The 20,000-nt window shown below is 36.0% G+C and overlaps 1 protein-coding gene across 1 annotated transcript; it reads left to right on the top strand.

Moving 5' to 3' along the window:
- The first annotated feature begins 452 nt into the window (after window positions 1–452).
- LOC103972981 (phosphatidylinositol 4-phosphate 5-kinase 9) lies at window positions 453–12,380 on the top strand. The gene is made up of 9 exons (XM_009387408.3): window positions 453–654; window positions 2,116–3,426; window positions 4,431–4,598; window positions 5,819–5,984; window positions 6,784–6,894; window positions 7,020–7,207; window positions 8,773–8,930; window positions 11,730–11,895; window positions 12,058–12,380. Exons 2-9 carry the CDS (start codon window positions 2,165–2,167, stop codon window positions 12,323–12,325), a joined length of 2,487 nt encoding a protein of 828 aa, XP_009385683.1. The 5' UTR covers window positions 453–654; window positions 2,116–2,164; the 3' UTR covers window positions 12,326–12,380.
- Window positions 12,381–20,000: the final 7,620 nt, after the last annotated feature.

The raw sequence follows: 20,000 nt of genomic DNA, 5'->3' as shown, positions 1-20,000 counted from the left end.
ACCCACTTGTGGGACCTCCCTATTACTGGGCACAGAGGTGGATGAGCGAGCGTGTAAGCGACGCGGGTGGAGTGATAACTGTCACCATGATTTCAGTTACGATTTACATGTAGCGGGCCCACCATAACTCTTATCGCGTAGAGCGGGCCCAGTGGGACCCATTGATGAGGCCACGCCACACGGGTGATGGCGTTAACAGTTTCCCATTTGCGAGTCGCGGGGCCCAACGGCCCCCTTCTCCATGGTGTGCAGGACTCAGTGTGGGACCCGCCGCTGGGGCCACCGTCCACCCGACCATCCAGCGATGGGTAACAACCGGGGTGAACCCCGCCCCTCGATAACCCGCTGCTGCTCCGAATCCTCCGCCACCACCCACCGTCGATCGACGTAACCCATTCTCGTTTACCTTCCCCCGCCCCCCACCCCCCACCCCTCCCCTCCTTTTTTAAAGTCGAAAACCCATCTCCACCATGAGAAAACGGCAAACGACCCACCAAAACGGACACAAAGTCTCCACTCCAGACAGAGAGAGAGAAACAGAGGCGGCGGTACCAAACCACCACCGCAAGGTGACGGCCCACCCCTCCGGGGTCTCGCTTCCTCTCGCTCCCTCCTCACGACGAGTCTCTGGATCGACTGGCCGTCGTCCAATCGGTAACCTGTCGATCTGTCGGTCATTTATTTCTCTTCTCGCCTTCTTCCGAGGGTCTGATCTTGGGCGTGGCCTAGCTCTTTCATCGCATCTTCTTCTCGTTCTTCACTTGGATTTTTAGTTATTTTGCGAACATGGATCTTGGATCTTGGTCGTGCGGAGTTCCTCCGGTTCGCTAAATTTCTCCTAACCTAGATTTCGTTTTTTGCTGCTAAGAGTTTGCGAATTTGTGGTCCTTCAGAGGTTGATTTATAAGCAATATATGAGCTGGAATTCGATGATGCTTAGTTTACTTCCCACTCAATCTGCTGATGGTCAGAACGGACTTATGGCTTCAATAATTCACCTCGTGGAGATGATGCTTTCTTTATGTTAAGTTGCATCAGTCAAAAGATGGTGGTTGGCTTATTAATATACAAAAGTTTAAGCAACGTCAATCTGGATCAGTTGAACGATATCAAGGAAGTGTGTTTTAGGTCTTTATTTGATGATGTGCCTTTGGCCAAATAATTGGTGTAGTTTTGAGACATTACGATCTTTTGTTTCTGGATTTTTTTTGAATGCTTTTGAGCATTGGATAAGCCATATAATAAAATTGATATAATTCCGAAATCTTGTACTTCTGGTTCTTTTAATGGAATGTCTAGTTCTCTGGCAAAGTGTCCTATACTTCATAATAACTAAGTCCACATGATAAATTGTCTCTCATTTTTCTTACTACATACCTGAAAAGGGATGAAAGGTGTAATAGTTCTAATATGTTTTGCATGGATGGTTCAGTGATATGCGATGTTTGCAAGCTGTGTAACTATTCAACTATTATTATTAGTTTTGTTTCTGTAAGATTCTTCCATGAATTTATATGATGAGATTTCTGAAGAGATTACCTGATGTAAGTTCATGATGTGTCTATCAAGTGATTTATATTCATATATGCACTTTGCTTGTTGCAACTTGTTTCTATCGTTTTTCGTTTAGAAAATACAACATTACTTAAGCAACATATCTTTTATTAATTTTGAAATAGAACTATGGGAATCTGAAAAGCAAAACATGATTTGGATGCCCACTACTAGTAATATACCAATTAGATGTAAATGAGAGTTTAGGTATACTACAATGCAAAAGAAGCAAGTTGGATCACACCGAAGCTGTATTTGAAGGAGCCAAATTATATGTGAGATGACATCATCAAGGGATGGGTTTGTAACAGGCACATTTAAACTTGCATCTGGATCTATGACTTGTAAATGTAACTGAATAGGTAAGCCCTTGGTGCAGCCTCTTAGCTTTTCTCTTTTGTTGACCTTCATCTAAGGTTATGGAATTTATTAGAATATGCTTCAGGGATTCAAAAATTTCCTGTACCTTAGAATATGCTTCTAGGAAGTTAGTATTTGCCTAGGCCACCAGGAAATTCTTTATGGCATTTTAATGTTTCCTTTTTTGCTACATTGTTGCAGCTGAAGATTTCCTTCCGCTGAGGGATTAAATCCTTTTTGTAAGTTATGCATGTCACTCCCTGGGGCGCATGTTGATGATGTGGAGAGACTTTCTTGTTGCAGAGGATCATCGCATGACACTGGTTGCATTGATGACAAAGGCCTCTCAGTCCATCTGTTCAATAGTCAGGATACTCTTGCCTCTAGTTCGTATGTTAGCTTTAGGGTTACTGAGGTTACACTTCCCAGTGGGGACAAGTATTGTGGCACATTACTGGGTAACGTGCCAGAGGGATCAGGGAAATATGTTTGGTCCAATGGTTGTACTTACGAGGGCGAGTGGAGGAGAGGGATGAGGCATGGGCATGGAAAAATCATGTGGTCTTCAGGAGCTGTTTATGATGGAGAATTTTCTGGTGGATACATGCATGGGAATGGCACCTACAGTGGACCAGACAACTTGACCTACAAGGGACGGTGGAAGTTAAATCTCAGACATGGTCTGGGATATCAAACATATCCTAATGGAGATATCTTTGAAGGATCTTGGATCCAGGGAGTGATAGAAGGCCATGGTAAGTATGCTTGGGCTAATGAAAACATGTATATTGGTAACATGAAAGGAGGAAAAATGTCTGGGAAGGGTACTTTTACTTGGAAAAATGGTGACTCGTATGAAGGTAATTGGTTGGATGGAATGATGCATGGTTTTGGAGTCTATACTTGGGTTGATAGTGGCTGCTATGTTGGAACATGGACCAGAGGTTTGAAGGATGGAAAAGGATTCTTCTATCCACATGGAAGCAAAATTCCAGCTGGACAAGAACTTTATCTTAATGCTTTAAGAAAGCGAGGCCTGTTACCTGATTTCAAGAGACAAAACCATGGCTCACGCATCCTTCATGCTTCATCTGTTGATATGGGAAATATGAAGGTCGGTGAAACTCGAGAATCAGGTAACGTTCCAACTATAAGTGTTCCCAAAGGACACCTGATAAATTTTGAGCAGTCTCGGGCCAAACATGTGTCATTGGAGCGGCGGTGGAGTCTCGAGGTTGCTATAGAAAAAGTTATTGGACATGATATGACACTAGAATCTGTTGCAGAGAGTGATGAAAAAGCAGTTGATACAAATGTTCCAATCCTTGAGAGGGAGTACATGCAAGGAGTTTTAATTAGTGAGGTAGTAATCAGCAACAGCTTTTTAATGTCACCTAGAAAAGCAAAGAGACGTCAAAAGAGACTGATGAAGGAAATAAAAAAGCCAGGCGAGGCAATAATAAAAGGACATAGGAGTTATGATCTAATGCTCAGCCTTCAGCTTGGAATCAGGTAAAATAAAGATTTCTGAGATTTTAGATTCATGAATATTTATTTTTTGAAATAATATTTATTCCACGTTGCACTGACTTCTCATTTTCTTTCTTGACTGTGCTTTAGCAAGTACTTGTTGCATTTTTATTGATGATTACTGTCTTGGTTTCATTTCAGCATTCATCACTGGTTTTCTCCATGCTGATTATAATGTTCATGCACATTATATTTGTTTATCGTATTGACTCTTTTTATATTAGAGATATCTAATTGATCTATATTTTGAAACAATGTACATTGAAGTTAAATATGCACCAACAGGGTTGTGTTATTTTCCTTTTTTTTTGTTTATGAGTCCCTTCTTTGATCTTGGCAAAGTTCAAAAAACTTGTCAAGTTGAGGCAGTCAGATATATGCTTGATGTAGACGAAATTGGTGCCTGGACAATTTAATTCTTGACACTCGAATGGGGTTCCTATTAGAAAGGTTTGCTACTGCATAATGAGTATGACAATTGACTACACGCATAATATTTACATATCCAAATTATTTGAATGTAGGGCATGCTTTTGGCATAATCAATGTTATCAGTAATTTGCAGATGTGCTTAATCAATGTGTCCTGTAAATAGAGATTGGCACATCCTGCTAATTGGTATTGCTACTGTTCCCTTCTTATTGCAACCTTAATGAAGCAGAGAGCATCGTCTATTTCAGCCTTTTTCTTAAGCTCGTTTCTAACAAAAGCTACAAGTCTCTGACACAAGCAAAAATTTAATGCCAAAGCCATTAATTGCTTCTCCTTTTGTAGTATGTGATGATTATGTTTCTGGCTTGAAAATTCAAGTAAATGAATATTGAATAGAAAAGGATTTTAGATTTATTATCAAATATTGAGTAGAAAATTTGTACACACATTTGTTCACTAGCATTCTATTGTAGCGGTGTATTCTGTAAACATTTGTTTTGGAAACTGAATTTCAGAAGGTTTGGACTCTCAACAGACATGTTTTTAATGCCCAGGTATACTGTAGGAAAAATTACACCAATACAAAGACGTGAAGTTCGTGCCTCAGACTTTGGGCCTAGAGCAAGCTTTTGGATGAACTTTCCAAAAGAAGGTTCACAGCTCACACCTCCTCATCGTGCAGAAGATTTTAAATGGAAAGACTATTGTCCAATGGTGTTCAGGTATGTAATAGCAACTTTTCATGTGCTGGAATTATGGCAGATATTCAATTTTCTGGTTTGACTTTTCTAGGTCTTTGAAACCTATTCTTTTTGTAGTTTTCTGGAAAGGCACAAAAGAGAATGCTTTGAAATGGATTGCAACTGTAGTTGAAAATTTACAAGATTATGCTTACTCTAGCACCCTTTCTCGCTTTGATCATATAAGTCAATAATGGAAGCACAGATTTGTTTACTGCCAAGTGGGGTAGGTTGCCCTCATCACTACAGAAACCAGTGTGGTTGGACCAACTGTGCATCATCTCTGCCCTGTACCACCTTGAGTTGCACATGTAAAAGACTGAACATATTCAAGAACCTGCGATAATCATAATCTAGGAAGCCCGGTGGCATATACAGAACTCCAACTACCTAGTACTAAGGACTAAGGCCTTCTACCATCCAGGTGCTGCCCCACTAAATTGTTGAGTTGGTGACATCACAGGGAATGTCAGAAATTTCTCTCATATCTTAAGTTAGGGCATTTGTGTTCATTTCATTGTTTCCACTTACACTAATTTTTCAGTTTCAGATTGTATCTCTGAGTTTCAGTGATTCTGGCGTTCTTTCTGCTCATATTGAATAATAACAATAAAATCATTATTTCTCAGCGAGGTCTGCTGAAATTCTTGATTTAGGTCATTATTGGCCAAACCTGATACAACTCTAGCCAATTTCTTGATTGTATCACGGGGTTCCTAGAGGAGGAAGGAGACCGAAGAAAAAGGACAAGGAAGAAGTGAAATAAAATGAGAAAACAAAGAATAAACTAAAGTTACAAAATGCTGCTGCTATCTTATGCTGTTTGATAGCACTGTTTGATTCCTTGGATTTCTATATACATATGTATACATATTATAACCTTTTGAATTGTGTAACTGAGTATGTTGCAAGGCTCAATTTGGAACTACAGGATCTTAATGTCGGCTGTATACTAATTTCAACCTCTTTTTAAAATTCTATGTCGAAGTTTTCTGGTTGCAGTCATCCATTATTTGTGCATTCCACAATAGTCTTGAGTGGAATATAAATGTAGAACATGGACAAGGCATGTTGTTTCAGTCTACTAAATCTTTGTTTTTAGTGTTCTTTCATAAAAAATACACCTAATAAATATATATGGAAGTCTCCTTCATATGTAGTCATATTTTTTTATGCATGATCATTACATGTTTTAATTGCAGAAATTTACGGGAGATGTTCAAGATTGATGCTGCAGATTATATGATGTCAATATGTGGTAGTGCTGCACTGAGAGAGCTTTCTTCTCCAGGGAAGAGTGGTAGTATCTTCTTTCTTTCTCAGGATGATCGGTTCATGATTAAGACCCTCCGCAAATCTGAGGTTAAGGTATTTCTCTCTTCAAATTGGATATAGATCAATGTTTCAGGGATTGAAGAAAGACGAACATGGAAACAAATTTTGAAGTAAACAAACTATTAATTTGTGTTCACCTTAAAACTTCTCTTCTTGTCAAATGTTGTAACAATAAATTGAAAATGCTGCTGGGCATGGTTCTAAATATGATTTTCTTGGCTATATTAAGCATGTACAATATTCCATCATTTTATGTTAACTTTTCCAAGATTAAAATCAATGAACCTATAAGTTGGTAAATGGTTTTACTTTTGCCCTTGTCTTTTCGTAGGTGCTGAAGTCACTGTTTAAATGTACATCTGGAACTTCTTTGCAACTAATAGCATCCCAGCTTTAAGAAATCAAATATTCTTCTCAATTCTATGTTTGTTAACTAGTTGCTTAACTCAAATTATTTTAATATAGTTTTATTTTCTGCACCCTATCGTATATTTAAGGGATATTTTTTCTTGATTCTCAGCATGTCTTTTTTTCTTTCTTTTTTTTGCACCCAATGCTATCTTCATGGGCAATTATTTTTTATTTTATACAATATTATCTTTTGTTTATCTACCTTTTCATGGAATATTTGAGATAACTAGAATCATGTATCTGTTATGGTCATTCTATTATTTTGGAATTATCTGCCAAATTTGTGGGATGGGGTTGTCTTTCAGCTATCAGTTGTCAATTTCCTTACAGATAAGCTTGAGGAATCAATGAGTTTTTAGTTATTATTAATTTAGCCAAAATCATATACAATATAGTTTGACTAGTGTTGTAATTTATGTAGGTCTTGTTGCGAATGCTTCCCAACTATTACCATCATGTGCGTACTTATGAAAATACACTCATCACTAAATTTTTTGGCCTTCACAGGGTTAAACCTTCTAGTGGGCAAAAGGTAACAAGCACCATGGTCATATTATTACTTTCACACAATTGTCTCTTGTTATCCATATTCTGTCATTTCTTTTAAGCAGTCTAGTCAAGTTCTTAGATGTTGATCTTGTCTCTTTCTATTTGCAGTTCCGGTTCGTTGTAATGGGAAACATGTTTTGCACAGAATTGAGAATTCACCGTAGATTTGATTTGAAAGGATCATCCTTGGGGCGGTCAACTGATAATGTTGAAATAGATGAGAACACAACCCTTAAAGACTTGGATCTAGATTACTGCTTTTATTTGGAACCTTCTTGGAGAGATGCTTTACTCAAGTAAAAAATATATATTCTTACCAATATTATGCTGCTTTTAAGTTCCTCGTTCTTTTTTTGCTTTCCCACAAGTAATAATCAATGTCTTACATAGTTTGTAAGAAAAGGAAGGAAATAGGCATTCTGATGTGTTCATTGCCCTAGTTGGATTATTTGGATTCTTTACCTAAAGACCCCTTCATATTCAAATTTGGTAGCTTATTGATTGCAAATGTGTATTTTATAATATCATAAATTCAACACCTCATATGCTTTCTCAGTTATCAATTGTGGGTATATGTCCACATAAACTGCTTATCATTATACATGGTTGCTAGAAAGTTTTAGTGCCCAGAGTAACTTGAAATTTTAGATATTGCTTTGTACAGAGCTCAATACCAGAAAAAGTTCAAGATTGTTGACCCCAAATAATTATAACATCAACTATTATCTTGTTGAGCAGTAACTTGAAAAACTTAAGTAATATACAAATTCCTATTAGTTAATAATTCATTTGAGGATATGCAACCATGAAGGCTTCTTGAAAAAGAAACCAGTGTGCATTCCATCTAGATCCTCCTTGAGTGAAACATTGTTAGCTTTAGTTGAGAATAGCCCATGAGAACCAGTGCCTGAAGTTTGCAAGCTATTTCTGATTGCGATGCATATTCTGTGTTATTATCAGAACTTAAAAGTGATCGTACAAGTGAATGGTAGATGCTTCAGATGATATAATGTATTCTTTGAATTGATAAGACCATAGAAATCTGTTCTTGGAAAATGATTAAATTTTGTAGGAAAAAAATGGTGTACCTGGTGGTTGAATTAGATCTCAAGGGATGTAATAGGTTTTTCATGAAAGAAGCTTGTTTATTTCACCTTTTATTGTATTCTCTAATAGGCAATATGTGGGGGCAAAAGTTGCTCTAACAATGAAGTATAGAAAATATGGATGCAAAAATGCAAATGCTGCAAATCTGCAGCATTGACCAAGCATATAGCTGAAAATTAGTCATATACCAAAATGGCTAGATAAAGATCAGCAAGCAGATAGAGTAACATGCCATTGAGAGCATCATAGTTTAATTGGACTAGAAACTTTTATGCTAAATTTGATTTTTCAGATATTGCATCACAAGGATTTGTGTCTGTGAGATCTGAAATTGTTATCATATTGTTGACTTTGTATCCAAATGTGTCTTCTTCCTAGTGACTTGAATATTACCAGTGGCAGAATATATTTGAGAAGTGTTGGGTCTATAAAGTTGGCAGAAGGTATAGTTACAATAGTGATCCAGTAGATGCACCACACATGTTATACGTAAACCTCATGGTTCTAGGAAATTCAGCTTTGTAATTAAACCCCATGTCCAGTTATTTTGAACATAAATACATTACAATTTAACTATGCCTCAACTTAAGCATCTTCATGAAAGTATTTCACCAATATTTTATATTAACTGATGAGATTTACTATCAATTCATTGGGTGTATCATATCTTCATTTCCTATTATAATTTATCTAAAACCTTTGGTCTGTTTAGATTATTCAAATCTTTCTTGTACTCTTATAATGGTTTTTGCAGACAAATTGAAATTGACAGCAAATTCTTGGAGACTCAGCGCATAATGGATTACAGTCTATTACTAGGTGTGCATTATAGAGCTCCACGGCACTTACAATCCTATGTATCTTTTCATCAAAATGTGACAGCAGATGGATTGACTGCTCGACCAGAAGAAGGTGATAATACTTTTCTTGCTAGGAATTAAATTGCCTTGTTAAAAGTAATTATCAATTTACGTGAAGAAAGTTAATTGAAGTGCCAAAAGTATGATAGATATTGCTACTTGTTCCAAGTATGGGGACATTGTTCATCTCTAAGCAGTTTTGCATGCAAAAGCATGATAGATATTGATAATATGAGTGAAACTTGATAAAGTAGTTTGTGGTTAAAATGCTAGTAACTAATAGCGAAAAGGAAATGTTATGATCTCAAAACTGACATGCTTGATTACTTCTAGCTTAAGGTGATGACATGATGACAGACTGACTTTGTATCCAAATGTGGACGTCCTCTCCTTTGACTTATTGCCCAATTGACATGTTGACCTCCCGCAACATCCGATCTCCTTGGTGTAATGTTCGATTCTTCTGACCTAATGCCCGAACTCATAGCACGAGGTCCTTTCGGCACGTCAACTAGTCCTCTAGCCCGACGTCCAATCTTCTAACATGTTTTATTTCGACCCAACGTCTAATTCTTCCTACTTCTATCGATTTGTCTTTTCATGATCGAAGATAGTCCTACGTTACTCAAACGCCGATTAGATCATAACTTCATAAATTGATTTCATCATCAAAATCCTAGATTCAACAAATTTAGTTGTAAAATCCTCTGAAAATACCTGAAAATTTAAAAAAAGTTAGGATAGGGTTTTTAAGTTAGAAATAAATATAGTTAAGTTTAGCAAAATCAATGTAAATTAGGTAAGAATAGTATCACATATCTTTTTCAGACTTTGAGGAATAGCATTATGCAAGGTTCGTATTTCGGTCTGTTATGAATTGTCCTTCTATAAATATTGAAATATTTACAGAAAAATCATTTGAATTGTTAGATTATTTTGTTACTAAGGATTGAAATATCTTACTGTACCGGAGTTTCGGGATTCGGTTAGTATGATACGATACTATATACCGAGCAGTATACTCGTTCAGTATATATATATATATAAAGTAAAAAAAAAATATTTTCGACGATGTCGTCGAATCTTCTCCCCCACGCGAGGTGGCGTCACCTCTCTTCTCCCTAGGTGGGGCGACGTCATAGAAAAACAAGGCAACATTGCCTATATATATATATAATATTTTATTTATATTTATATATTTATATATAAAGGTAAAAAAAAAAGTGTGACGTCGCCTTTATATATATATATATATATATATAATTAATTAATTAATTAATTAATTAATTATTTTTTATATATACAAGTAAAAAAAAAATCTGCGATTTGCCTCAACGACGTCGCCCCGTGTGGGGAGAAGAGAGGCAACGTCGTAGATTTTTATATATATATATATATATATATATATTTATTTATTTATTTATTTATATATATAAAATACTGTTCGGTAGCGGGCGATCTGTGTACCAGTTTGCTGACGGACCGGTACGTACCGCCCGATGCAGGCGGTATTATTCGAAATTAAAGACCTTGTTTGTTACAATATAAACTTTAAAATTCAAATGAATTAAATAATCACATGTGTAGATATACCTGATTGTTGATTCTACCACCAAAACAAACGATGAGCCTCCACAAGTGGTAGATCGAGGTTTTCGATCCTATATATCTGCATATCAATATGATATGTTTGTTGGATCCAATCGTGAAATTGATCCCACGACATAGTGTATTGATATACCGTATGATATCAGTGTATCAATGTGATGATGATCGTAGGTTGATTGTCATGAATCACATTTGTTCGAGGCGGCTCCTAAGGCATGTATTAGTGAATGTCAAAGCTTCATCTTAATCTTCCCAAATTAACCTCAATTCAATTCATAAATCATTGTTTTGTAGAGTTTAGGAGAGTGCAAATGTGAGAAAAAAAAGAGTCTGAGATAGTTTATGAGAGTATGAGAGTGAAATGGAATGAAATAGGGGAGAATATGAGTTTAAAAACTTTTGAGAAAGAGCTCCAACGATCAATTTGACCGTTGAAGCACTGTTACCGAGCGATAACGGTCGAAATCGACCGTTACCGAGCTGTGCTAGGCAATTTCGATCGTTACCGCTCGATATAACCCTGTATCGTCTGATACGGGATGATGTTAAACGTTCCGCCTAGTAGCAGGCGGTCCGCGTATCGGTATGCTGTCGGACCGGTATGTATTGCCCGTACCGGGTGGTATTATTCGAAACTATAAACCTTGATCCATACTATCCAAGTTTTATCTTGAATTAACTCTATTGATAGTTGAACCAATATGTGGAATCAATATGACATTATCACAGACTTGCAGACACTAATTGACTGTAGATTATTGCTACTGATACGGTGATGCCCATACATTTGCACAACACACCTTTCTAATTAAGCAGAAGAGATGCAGCGCATATAAATGCACCTTTCTTTTAATTTGTGGTAGTGCACTACTCCGAAGATGCAACCATGCATTTTTAGACATTTGTTGCACTTTCTAATTAGCATGATAACCACTTATGTTAATTTTATAATTGGCTTTTCTAAGCTATTATCTACAAGACCTGGGTACATCTGAAGGTGAACCACTTCAACACATCTTGGGGTATCCTTCTCAAAGGCACCCATCGATGCAACCAACTGCAAATTTGCTTTGTTTTTGTTTTTTGGTATAAAACCCAGTCGAGGGACTTCGGATTTGTTTCTTGCAGCTCAAAAGTGATGGTTTTTGTCGGAAAAAAGTAATGATCTGTTTTATGCTGGTTAATACCTTAATACATTTTTTATGTGGTAATTTTTTTCTTGTTTCGACTATATTCACTTCAGATACACAGGAGGATGAGATTTTCAACTACCCACAAGGCCTTGTTTTAGTCCCACGTGTAAGTGATGGAAATAGTGTTGTCGTCGGTCCTCATATTCGAGGAAGCCGTTTGCGTGCATCAGCGGCTGGTTTTGTGGAAGTGGATCTGCTTCTTCCAGGCACAGCAAGGTGAGCTGCCCTCTACCCTGTGTGTGTGGTGACTATGCTTCACCACTTCCCGACAGTGGCCTCAACAGTTGACATCAAATCGATGGTTCACATATGTTTACATCAGTATGTTGATCTGATGGTTCGATGCCCTAAATTCTAATGATGTTTCAATGTTACCAGGCTCCAAATCCAGCTAGGAGTCAACATGCCTGCAAGGGCAGAGCATATCCCTAGAGATGACGGGACGGAGTTGATCCATGAAGTTTACGACGTGGTTCTTTATCTAGGAATCATCGACATTCTGCAGGAATATAACATGACTAAGAAAATTGAACATGCCTACAAATCACTTCAGTTTGATTCTATTTCCATCTCAGCAGTAGACCCTGAGTTCTACTCTCAGCGGTTTCTGAAATTTATCCAAACAGTTTTCCCTGAAAATGCATAATATTCGATGTATTTGCTCAATATTTCCTCGGTGAGAGTCATAATCTTTGGTTTCACGCCCGCAAATTTTATCTGATGCTTCTTTTGCTAAATTACCTTGGGCAGCTCAGTGAGTAAAACCGATGGTAGCTTGACAAAGGATGATGTCTGCCACACGCTGCTCCTTTTCCCTGTTTTCTGCTTTTATATTTTGCTTTGCATAAGTTGTGCTACAGTTTGTAGGAAAGCAAAAGGAATTTGTCAATGTTAATTAGGTGTTTATGTTGACTACCACAAATTGTAGAATTCGTTCGGAAAGGTTTGGTATTATGGAAGCTGTCATCCACGCAGAATATATTTTTCTGATTTGGCATTCCGGCCACCCAACCTATCATTCTTCATCCTCTACGGTGCAAGTTGTAGCTGAAGGATGACTGGTATGTAATCAATATAGCATATGTTGGTCAACAGCTGCTGCTGCTGCTGTCATTCTTTCCGAGTACCTTCCGCGTCAAGCATTCTCTTGGCGATTCACTCAACATAGAAGCTTTCTTGTACCAGTATAAACTATATACCACTTTGTCAAGTTCTCGACTCCGATGGTGTGCGTGGTACTCGTGAGTTATATTCATGCGCAAGGATCGTTCTAAATCTTGACATTGTGTAGTTCAAAAATGACAAGATAATCGAGATCATAAGTAGGTGTAATTATAGATTAACTTATGTAGTTAGTTTAGTATTTCGATTCTTACACCTTAAAAAATATTAGCATTTGTATGATTATGAAAGTGAAACATATAGGTGTATTTATTCGAGTGTCGTTCGTTTTATCAACGGAAACACAAAAATAAAAAATAAAAAGATAATTTTAACATTCCAGTAGATAGTAATGGACGACGTCGATGGTGATAAATGATAGTACCGCTGGGGCTGCAGATGGTTGTTGTGGATTAGGAGAGCGACAACGAGAGGTGAGGATTGCTCTACATCTATATCGACGTCGATATAGTTGTCGAGCGACGAAAGGGTTGTTGATGAAGATGCCGAGCGAGGTCACTCTACATCTACATCGATGTCGATGCAGTTGTCGAGCAGCGTTGCTCTCCTCATCCACAACAATCATCCGCAGCCCCCAACGGTATTATCGTCCACCACCACTGATATTGTCCACCACTACCAACTGAAACGTTAAAATTATCTTTTTGTCTTTTGTTTTCGTTAGGGTAAATGGACATAGATGTTTTATTTTCGTAATTATAGGGATATTAATTGAACTTTTTAAAATATAAGGATCAGGATATTAAAGGTATCTAACTACAAAGGATAATATATAATTAGCCTTTATAAGTAACACAAAGCAATCAACTTTTATTAGAGAGTCTTAACACAAAACAATCAACTTTTATTAGACACAAAATGAGTTTCAAAGATTGGTGTAGGCTCAATATTCATCTAACACTTTCGTCGATGCATGCTAAAGACGATGTACCACCCCTTAGATCTCATGGTGCATTCAGGGATTCACCGTCCCTTTTGACCACCTACTTCAACACTTATATATTCTCCAAGAGGTGGTTTTTTTTTTTTGATAAAAAGATATGCTACAACTCTCACATATTATCATTGCCATCATGTTGCGAGCTCGTGTTGAGTATATTCTCCTTAGCATCCTCAATAGCAATATTCGCTCGCTCGATTGTGTCCATTGACTTGTCATGCTCCCTCGAACGAGTATGACTCTTAGAGCAATCTACCATCCAATTAGCAGCTTTGATCATGTCTTCGTATGATCAAGTCCTTTGAAACTCTCGAGATGATACTTTTGTACATCTATTATTTATTCATCCACCATGATGATCTATCACCCTTAGATGGGGCTAGATATACACCCAAGTGACGCCTCGAAAGAAAAGAAACAAGCACACTAACATCAACCTCTATCCTACCATGATCTTATGCAAATTTGAGAGTGTCAACTTATGCATCACATTGTAACTCACTGGCATATAGCATATAATCTTATTGTTAGGATGAAGTCGACACTAAGAGGGGAGTGTGAATTAGTGCTTATGATAAAATTTTCATTGATTCAGAAAACTTCAATGATTTTGAAAAGCTTGATTCGATAAAACCCGTATCGGAATTCATATCGAAAGTGTGTTTCACTTGAAGTAAATGTAATCAGCAATTAAAAGCATAGAATCACAGTAATTAAGAGCAAAAAGAGAGTGCACACTAAATTTATAGTGGTTCGGTCATCGTGATCTACATCCTCTTTTGATTCATCCTCTGTTGAGGCCACCAGCATCCACTAACCGTCTTCCTTCAATGTGCAAAGACCAACCACCCTCTTACAACACTTTCTTATTTTCACGGGTTTAGAAAATAACTCTTACCAGCCTTACACCTCTTTTGAATGATCACAAAACTAGAAAGGGATGAGGAGGACACTTGGCAATTTTACAACCCAAAATCTCAAGATTTTTGTTCACACTTTCATTGTTCTTTCATGCAGGAAAGAGTAGGGTATTTATAAGCCCCAATGGTTTCAAAAATGGAGCCAAAAAGTATACCATCGCTTGACAACATGATACCACCGCCTGGCAACATTAATTGCCGACGGTATTACCGCCCAGACAACCTGGGAGACTGAGCCCCAAGTGGTTCCATCGCCCAATCTAGGCGATGCCACCTCCTGATGTGGCTCCAAGTGGCTGAATGGGCCATCCAACCGGCCTAATTCAACCCTGTTAAATGCCCAATTGGTCCCTAATTGAGTTAGTAGGATTTCTCTCAAAACTAACTCGAATTGAAACCATAACTATGATAATTAATGCTAGACAATTATAATGCAAGCAATCCTAGTTGTCCAATGCGCCAATTGTTCATCTGAACTCTCGATGAACTTTCGACGAACTCCTAGTGAGCTTTCGGCGAACTTCCGATAAGCTTTCACTGCATCAACGATCCTTTGGTGTATCTCCTAATTCATCCGGCCCAAAGCTCGATCATTGACTCAAGCCCAACCTCGATTATTCTTTAATTGTTTTACCTTTCTCACGATCGTAGTTAGTCATGCATAACTTATCTCAACATATGGATTAGATCATTAATTCACCAATTGATTTCATTATCAAAATCTGAGATTCAACAATCTTCCCCTTTCTGATGATGACAATCAATTGACGGAGTTAACCTTAACTCCCCCTATTTATATGTCATATTGAGATAAGACAAACTTGAATTCAAAAGGAATTATAACCTTTGATTTCAAGTGAAACAATTTCGATCATAGTGATCAAAATTTCATATATTATGCATCAATCATAGTTTCAAGTCATCAAAGCATAGCATGCACAATTTCATCACTTCATGCATGATAATAAATCAACATCACTTAAGGCATGACCTACATGATACTAAAGCATTCATCACTTCATGTATGAAAGCAAAATTAACATCATTTTTGCATGATATTCATGGTACTAAAGCATTCATATTTTCAATCATTTTGGGCATAACATATATGATACTAAAGCATCATTTATCACTTCATGCATGATACCACATTTAACATTATTTTGGCATGATTCCAAATATTCATTATTTCTCCCCATTTGTCATCCACAAAAAGGAGAATCATTCGACAATTTATGTAAGTATTTTAAAATATTCAAGTAAGTTTTACACCAATTAATTTAAGCTAGCAAATTTATGAAATGAGAAGTTAAGCAAAAACTTTGTATGATAACTACTTTTGCTTCTTTGAATGGGCAAACTAGCATTTTTGCTTTAGATGTGCAAGCACTTTTTGATTCTTCTTGAGATGTGCAAGTTTCTTTCTTCCTTTTGCCATAAAAATAAGAATAAGAGGAAGAAGAATATGTTGAATCTCGGATTTTGATGATGAAACCAATTGATAATATTTATGATGAATCCACGGGTAGCCCTTTCCTACTCGAGCAGACCCAAGTTTGATGAGTTAACTGGTTAATAACTCTATTTCGGTCCTTTAACCACGGACCAAAATGCTTAAACGGGAGTTAACATAATACACTCATCAGGCCCATATAAGCCAATTATAGTCATTGCCCACTTCCGATGCGGGACTAAGTGGGGTGTTACAACAGCACCCCAGGTATTCTGGACGGTGGTACCGTCAGCAATAATGCTGCCAACGGTGGTACCGCCCCTATCAGGCGGTGATACCGCCTAATGGCAGATCCTGCGACGATAGTATTGCCCAGGAACAGCGGTGGTACCTCCAGTACCTAGGAAACCTAGGATGATACCTTTTTAGGCTTCAAGTTTGAATCAACTTGAAGTCCATAAATACCTCTCTCATCCCTGGTTAACAAACATAAGCACAGAGAGTTTAAAAGAGAGAAAACGCTATAGAAATCTCTTGAGAAATCTCCTCTTCTAGCTTAAACTTAGAATTCTGTTTAGAGAGGAGTGTGTGCTTGTACAGGTTGTCTCCTAAATCTGTGAAAAGGAGAAGAGGGGTGTAAGAAGGAGGTTGATCTTCGCCTATTAAATGAAGATCGATAATGGATACCGGTGGCTTCGACGGAAGAGAAATCGACGGAGTGGATGTAGGTCATGACGATCAAACCACTATAAAAATCTGGTTTGCCTTTTCTTTTGTGTAATTTATCTTACTACAAACCTCCTTACCTTCTTACTATGTTTTTACTATGCCTATACTCGCATACGCTTTCAAGTTTCTGAAATTGGTTTTTATCATATGAAATGAAGAGATTTTCAAAACCAACATGATTTTTACCGCTGTACTAATTCACCCCTCGCACCCTCCCCCCCTCTCTTAGTGCTGACTCGTTCCTAATAGTTGGTATCAGAGTCTCGTATTTCTCATTTGGTTTAACACCTAAGAGAAATGGCTCTTTTCGGCTTTCAAGAGGGTCACTCTCTCATTCGTCCTCCTTTGTTCAATGGGACGGACTACACATATTGGAAAACTCGAATGAGAGTTTTCTTACTTTCCTTGGATTTAAATTTATGGAATATTATTGAAAACGATTTTCAAAGGTCTTTTACTCCAATGAAAGAATGGAATGATTTGGAGAAGAAAACGTTTTCCTTAAATGCTAGAACTATTGTACGCTTTGGATAAAACTGAGTTTAATTGTGTTTCTATGTGCAAAACGACTTTTGATATTTGGCACACTCTTGAAATCACACATGAAGACACTACTAAAGTTATAGATTCTAAAGTAAATCTTTTAATGCATGATTTTGAACTTTTTCGAATGAAGCCGAGCGAAACTGTTGTTGACATGTACACCTATTTTACGAATGTCGTCAATGGTTTAAAAGCTCTTGGCAAATACTTTTCTAATTTTGAACTCGTTAACAAGATTTTATGATCGCTTTCTAAAAATTGAGATTTAAAAATAACGACTATTCAAGAATAAAAAAATTTGAATACTTTTTTGAACGAAGAACTTATCGGATCTTTAATGACCTATGAAATAACGTGCAATGCACGTGAAGAACTTGATAACCACCTTCCAAAGAACAGAAAGTATTTCAGACCAAGAACAATTGAAGACCACTCGAGCATAAGCTAAAGTGATGGTGAGCTTGAACTCATCACTATGAAATTTAAAAAGTTTATGAAACAAAAATTAAAGAACAAAAAGAATGCAACTACTTGCTATGAATGCAAGAAGAGGGAAGAACTTTGGGATGAATCAAGCTCCTCCGAAGACGAGGAGAAAATCAACAAAGGCGAAGTGGCAAACTACGCCTTAACGGCTTTTGACGATTAGGTAAACGAAACCCCCTTAATTTATTTCAAAATTACATGATGCTTTTAATGAGTTATTTTTAATTTAGTTTAATTATTTTTTTTGAAAATTACATGGTTAATAATATAATGAAAATGCTAAAAAATTAGGATCATGCTTATCATTCTAGTAATTTTGAAAATGATCATGAAAATTACATGTTTTATGATAAATGAATAAAAATGTTAGACTTAAATCTAATACTTAAGATAAATCCTATGTAGGTTTTAAGAAGTAATAATATATATCTTGATGTTTTTTATTTTGTTTGAAAATGTCTTATGCTCAATAAAACCATGATTGATGAATATGCTTTATGTTTAATGATTTCTTTGGCTTATATGCCTTATCATGATGAATGTTTTGAAAATAAAGTAAGTATCATGCTTGAAGATTTTAAATTTAATTAAGCATGATGATTTGATCTTGATGACTTTTATGATGAGATTTGCTTTTTCGATTTTAAACTATAATGTATGTTTTCATGAAAAAAAAAAAAAACTTAGGCATGTTTGTATGAAATCAAATCACTTAGATTAAAACAAAAAGGGAGAATGCATTTTTTTTTCAAAATACATCTAAAGCTTTTCGATTTTTTTTTTAACAAGTGATTCTTAGTGATGAATCTATCTTATGTAATCTCTTGAAAATGATCTTGATTTGATGATTTGAATTTAAATGAGCTTTATCTTGATTTTTTAAAATTTATAACTTATGCACGAATCAAGATCTCCTATATTTCTTTTATCCACTTATAAAAGAAGAGATTTATTGAAATAAATCATGTCTTATGACATTCATAAAAAATTGAGATATTATGCATGAGTTGAGTTCTCGTGAGAATCTATTTACGTTGTCTTCATTGAATTTTCTTGAAAAAGATTTTTAATTATTTTGATTATTTGAATTTGAATGAGTTTTTACCTATATCGTGATTTTGATTCCTCGGAATTACTTGAGATTTGAATTTGAATCATAAAATTTTCTATGCATGAATTGAAATCTTTTTCTCCTACGTTTCCTTTTGCGATTTACTAAAGAGAATATCTTTTTAGGAATTCATGACTGAAAATTTATTTTGAAGATCTTTTACTATTTGATCTCCTATGATTCTACTTGCTATATATTAAAAGGAAATATTATTGAACTCATGATCTTGGATTCTCAGAATCAAATCTTGATATTTTCCTTAATTGAATCAAGATCCCTCACTTTTTATTCTCGAATGATTTCTTACCGTTTATTAATGAGAATATTTGTCCAAATGAATCACAATGTTTTCATGATTTTTTTTTACTCATAACTTGAGATGATATGCTTTGAAGTTTGGAACATGGTAAACATAAATTGATTTTTCTTTCATCTTTTGAAACTCCCTTGTATTCATTTAGTGTATATCTTATCACCTAATTCTTCTTGATATTTTTCATATGATGATATGAATGCATGAAATACTCATGATATTGTGTTGATGCTCTAAAATGATATAAATTTGCTAGCTTATGAGTATCATATATGATATGATAATTGATTTATTTTTAGGATTATGCATAGAGTAAGGATGATATGTAATGTTTTAAAATTGTGAATGTCGTAAATTGAAACTATAATGATGCATAAAAATATTGAAATAATGATTGGAATATTGATGTAATTATAAATGATGATTTGGCATTATGCATGTAATATTTTAACTTATGATAATGATGCATGCAATGATGAAATATTCATGATGAAAAATTGTTTTAACATTCATGACTTGATTTTTCATCTTTGATTATTCATCCTTTGTCATGATTTAAAAATTATTGTAAAGGGAAAAAGAGATACAAAATTGTATTCTTCCCTTCTTTTTTACAATGACAAAGGGGGAGATAGCTAGCTTAC

The sequence above is a fragment of the Musa acuminata genome, chromosome BXJ2-4, assembly GCF_036884655.1.
Source record: "Musa acuminata AAA Group cultivar baxijiao chromosome BXJ2-4, Cavendish_Baxijiao_AAA, whole genome shotgun sequence".
NCBI classification, from domain to species: domain Eukaryota; kingdom Viridiplantae; phylum Streptophyta; class Magnoliopsida; order Zingiberales; family Musaceae; genus Musa; species Musa acuminata.
The sequence above is the reverse complement of the archived record's forward strand: the minus strand, read 5'-3'. Positions and strand labels throughout refer to the sequence as shown.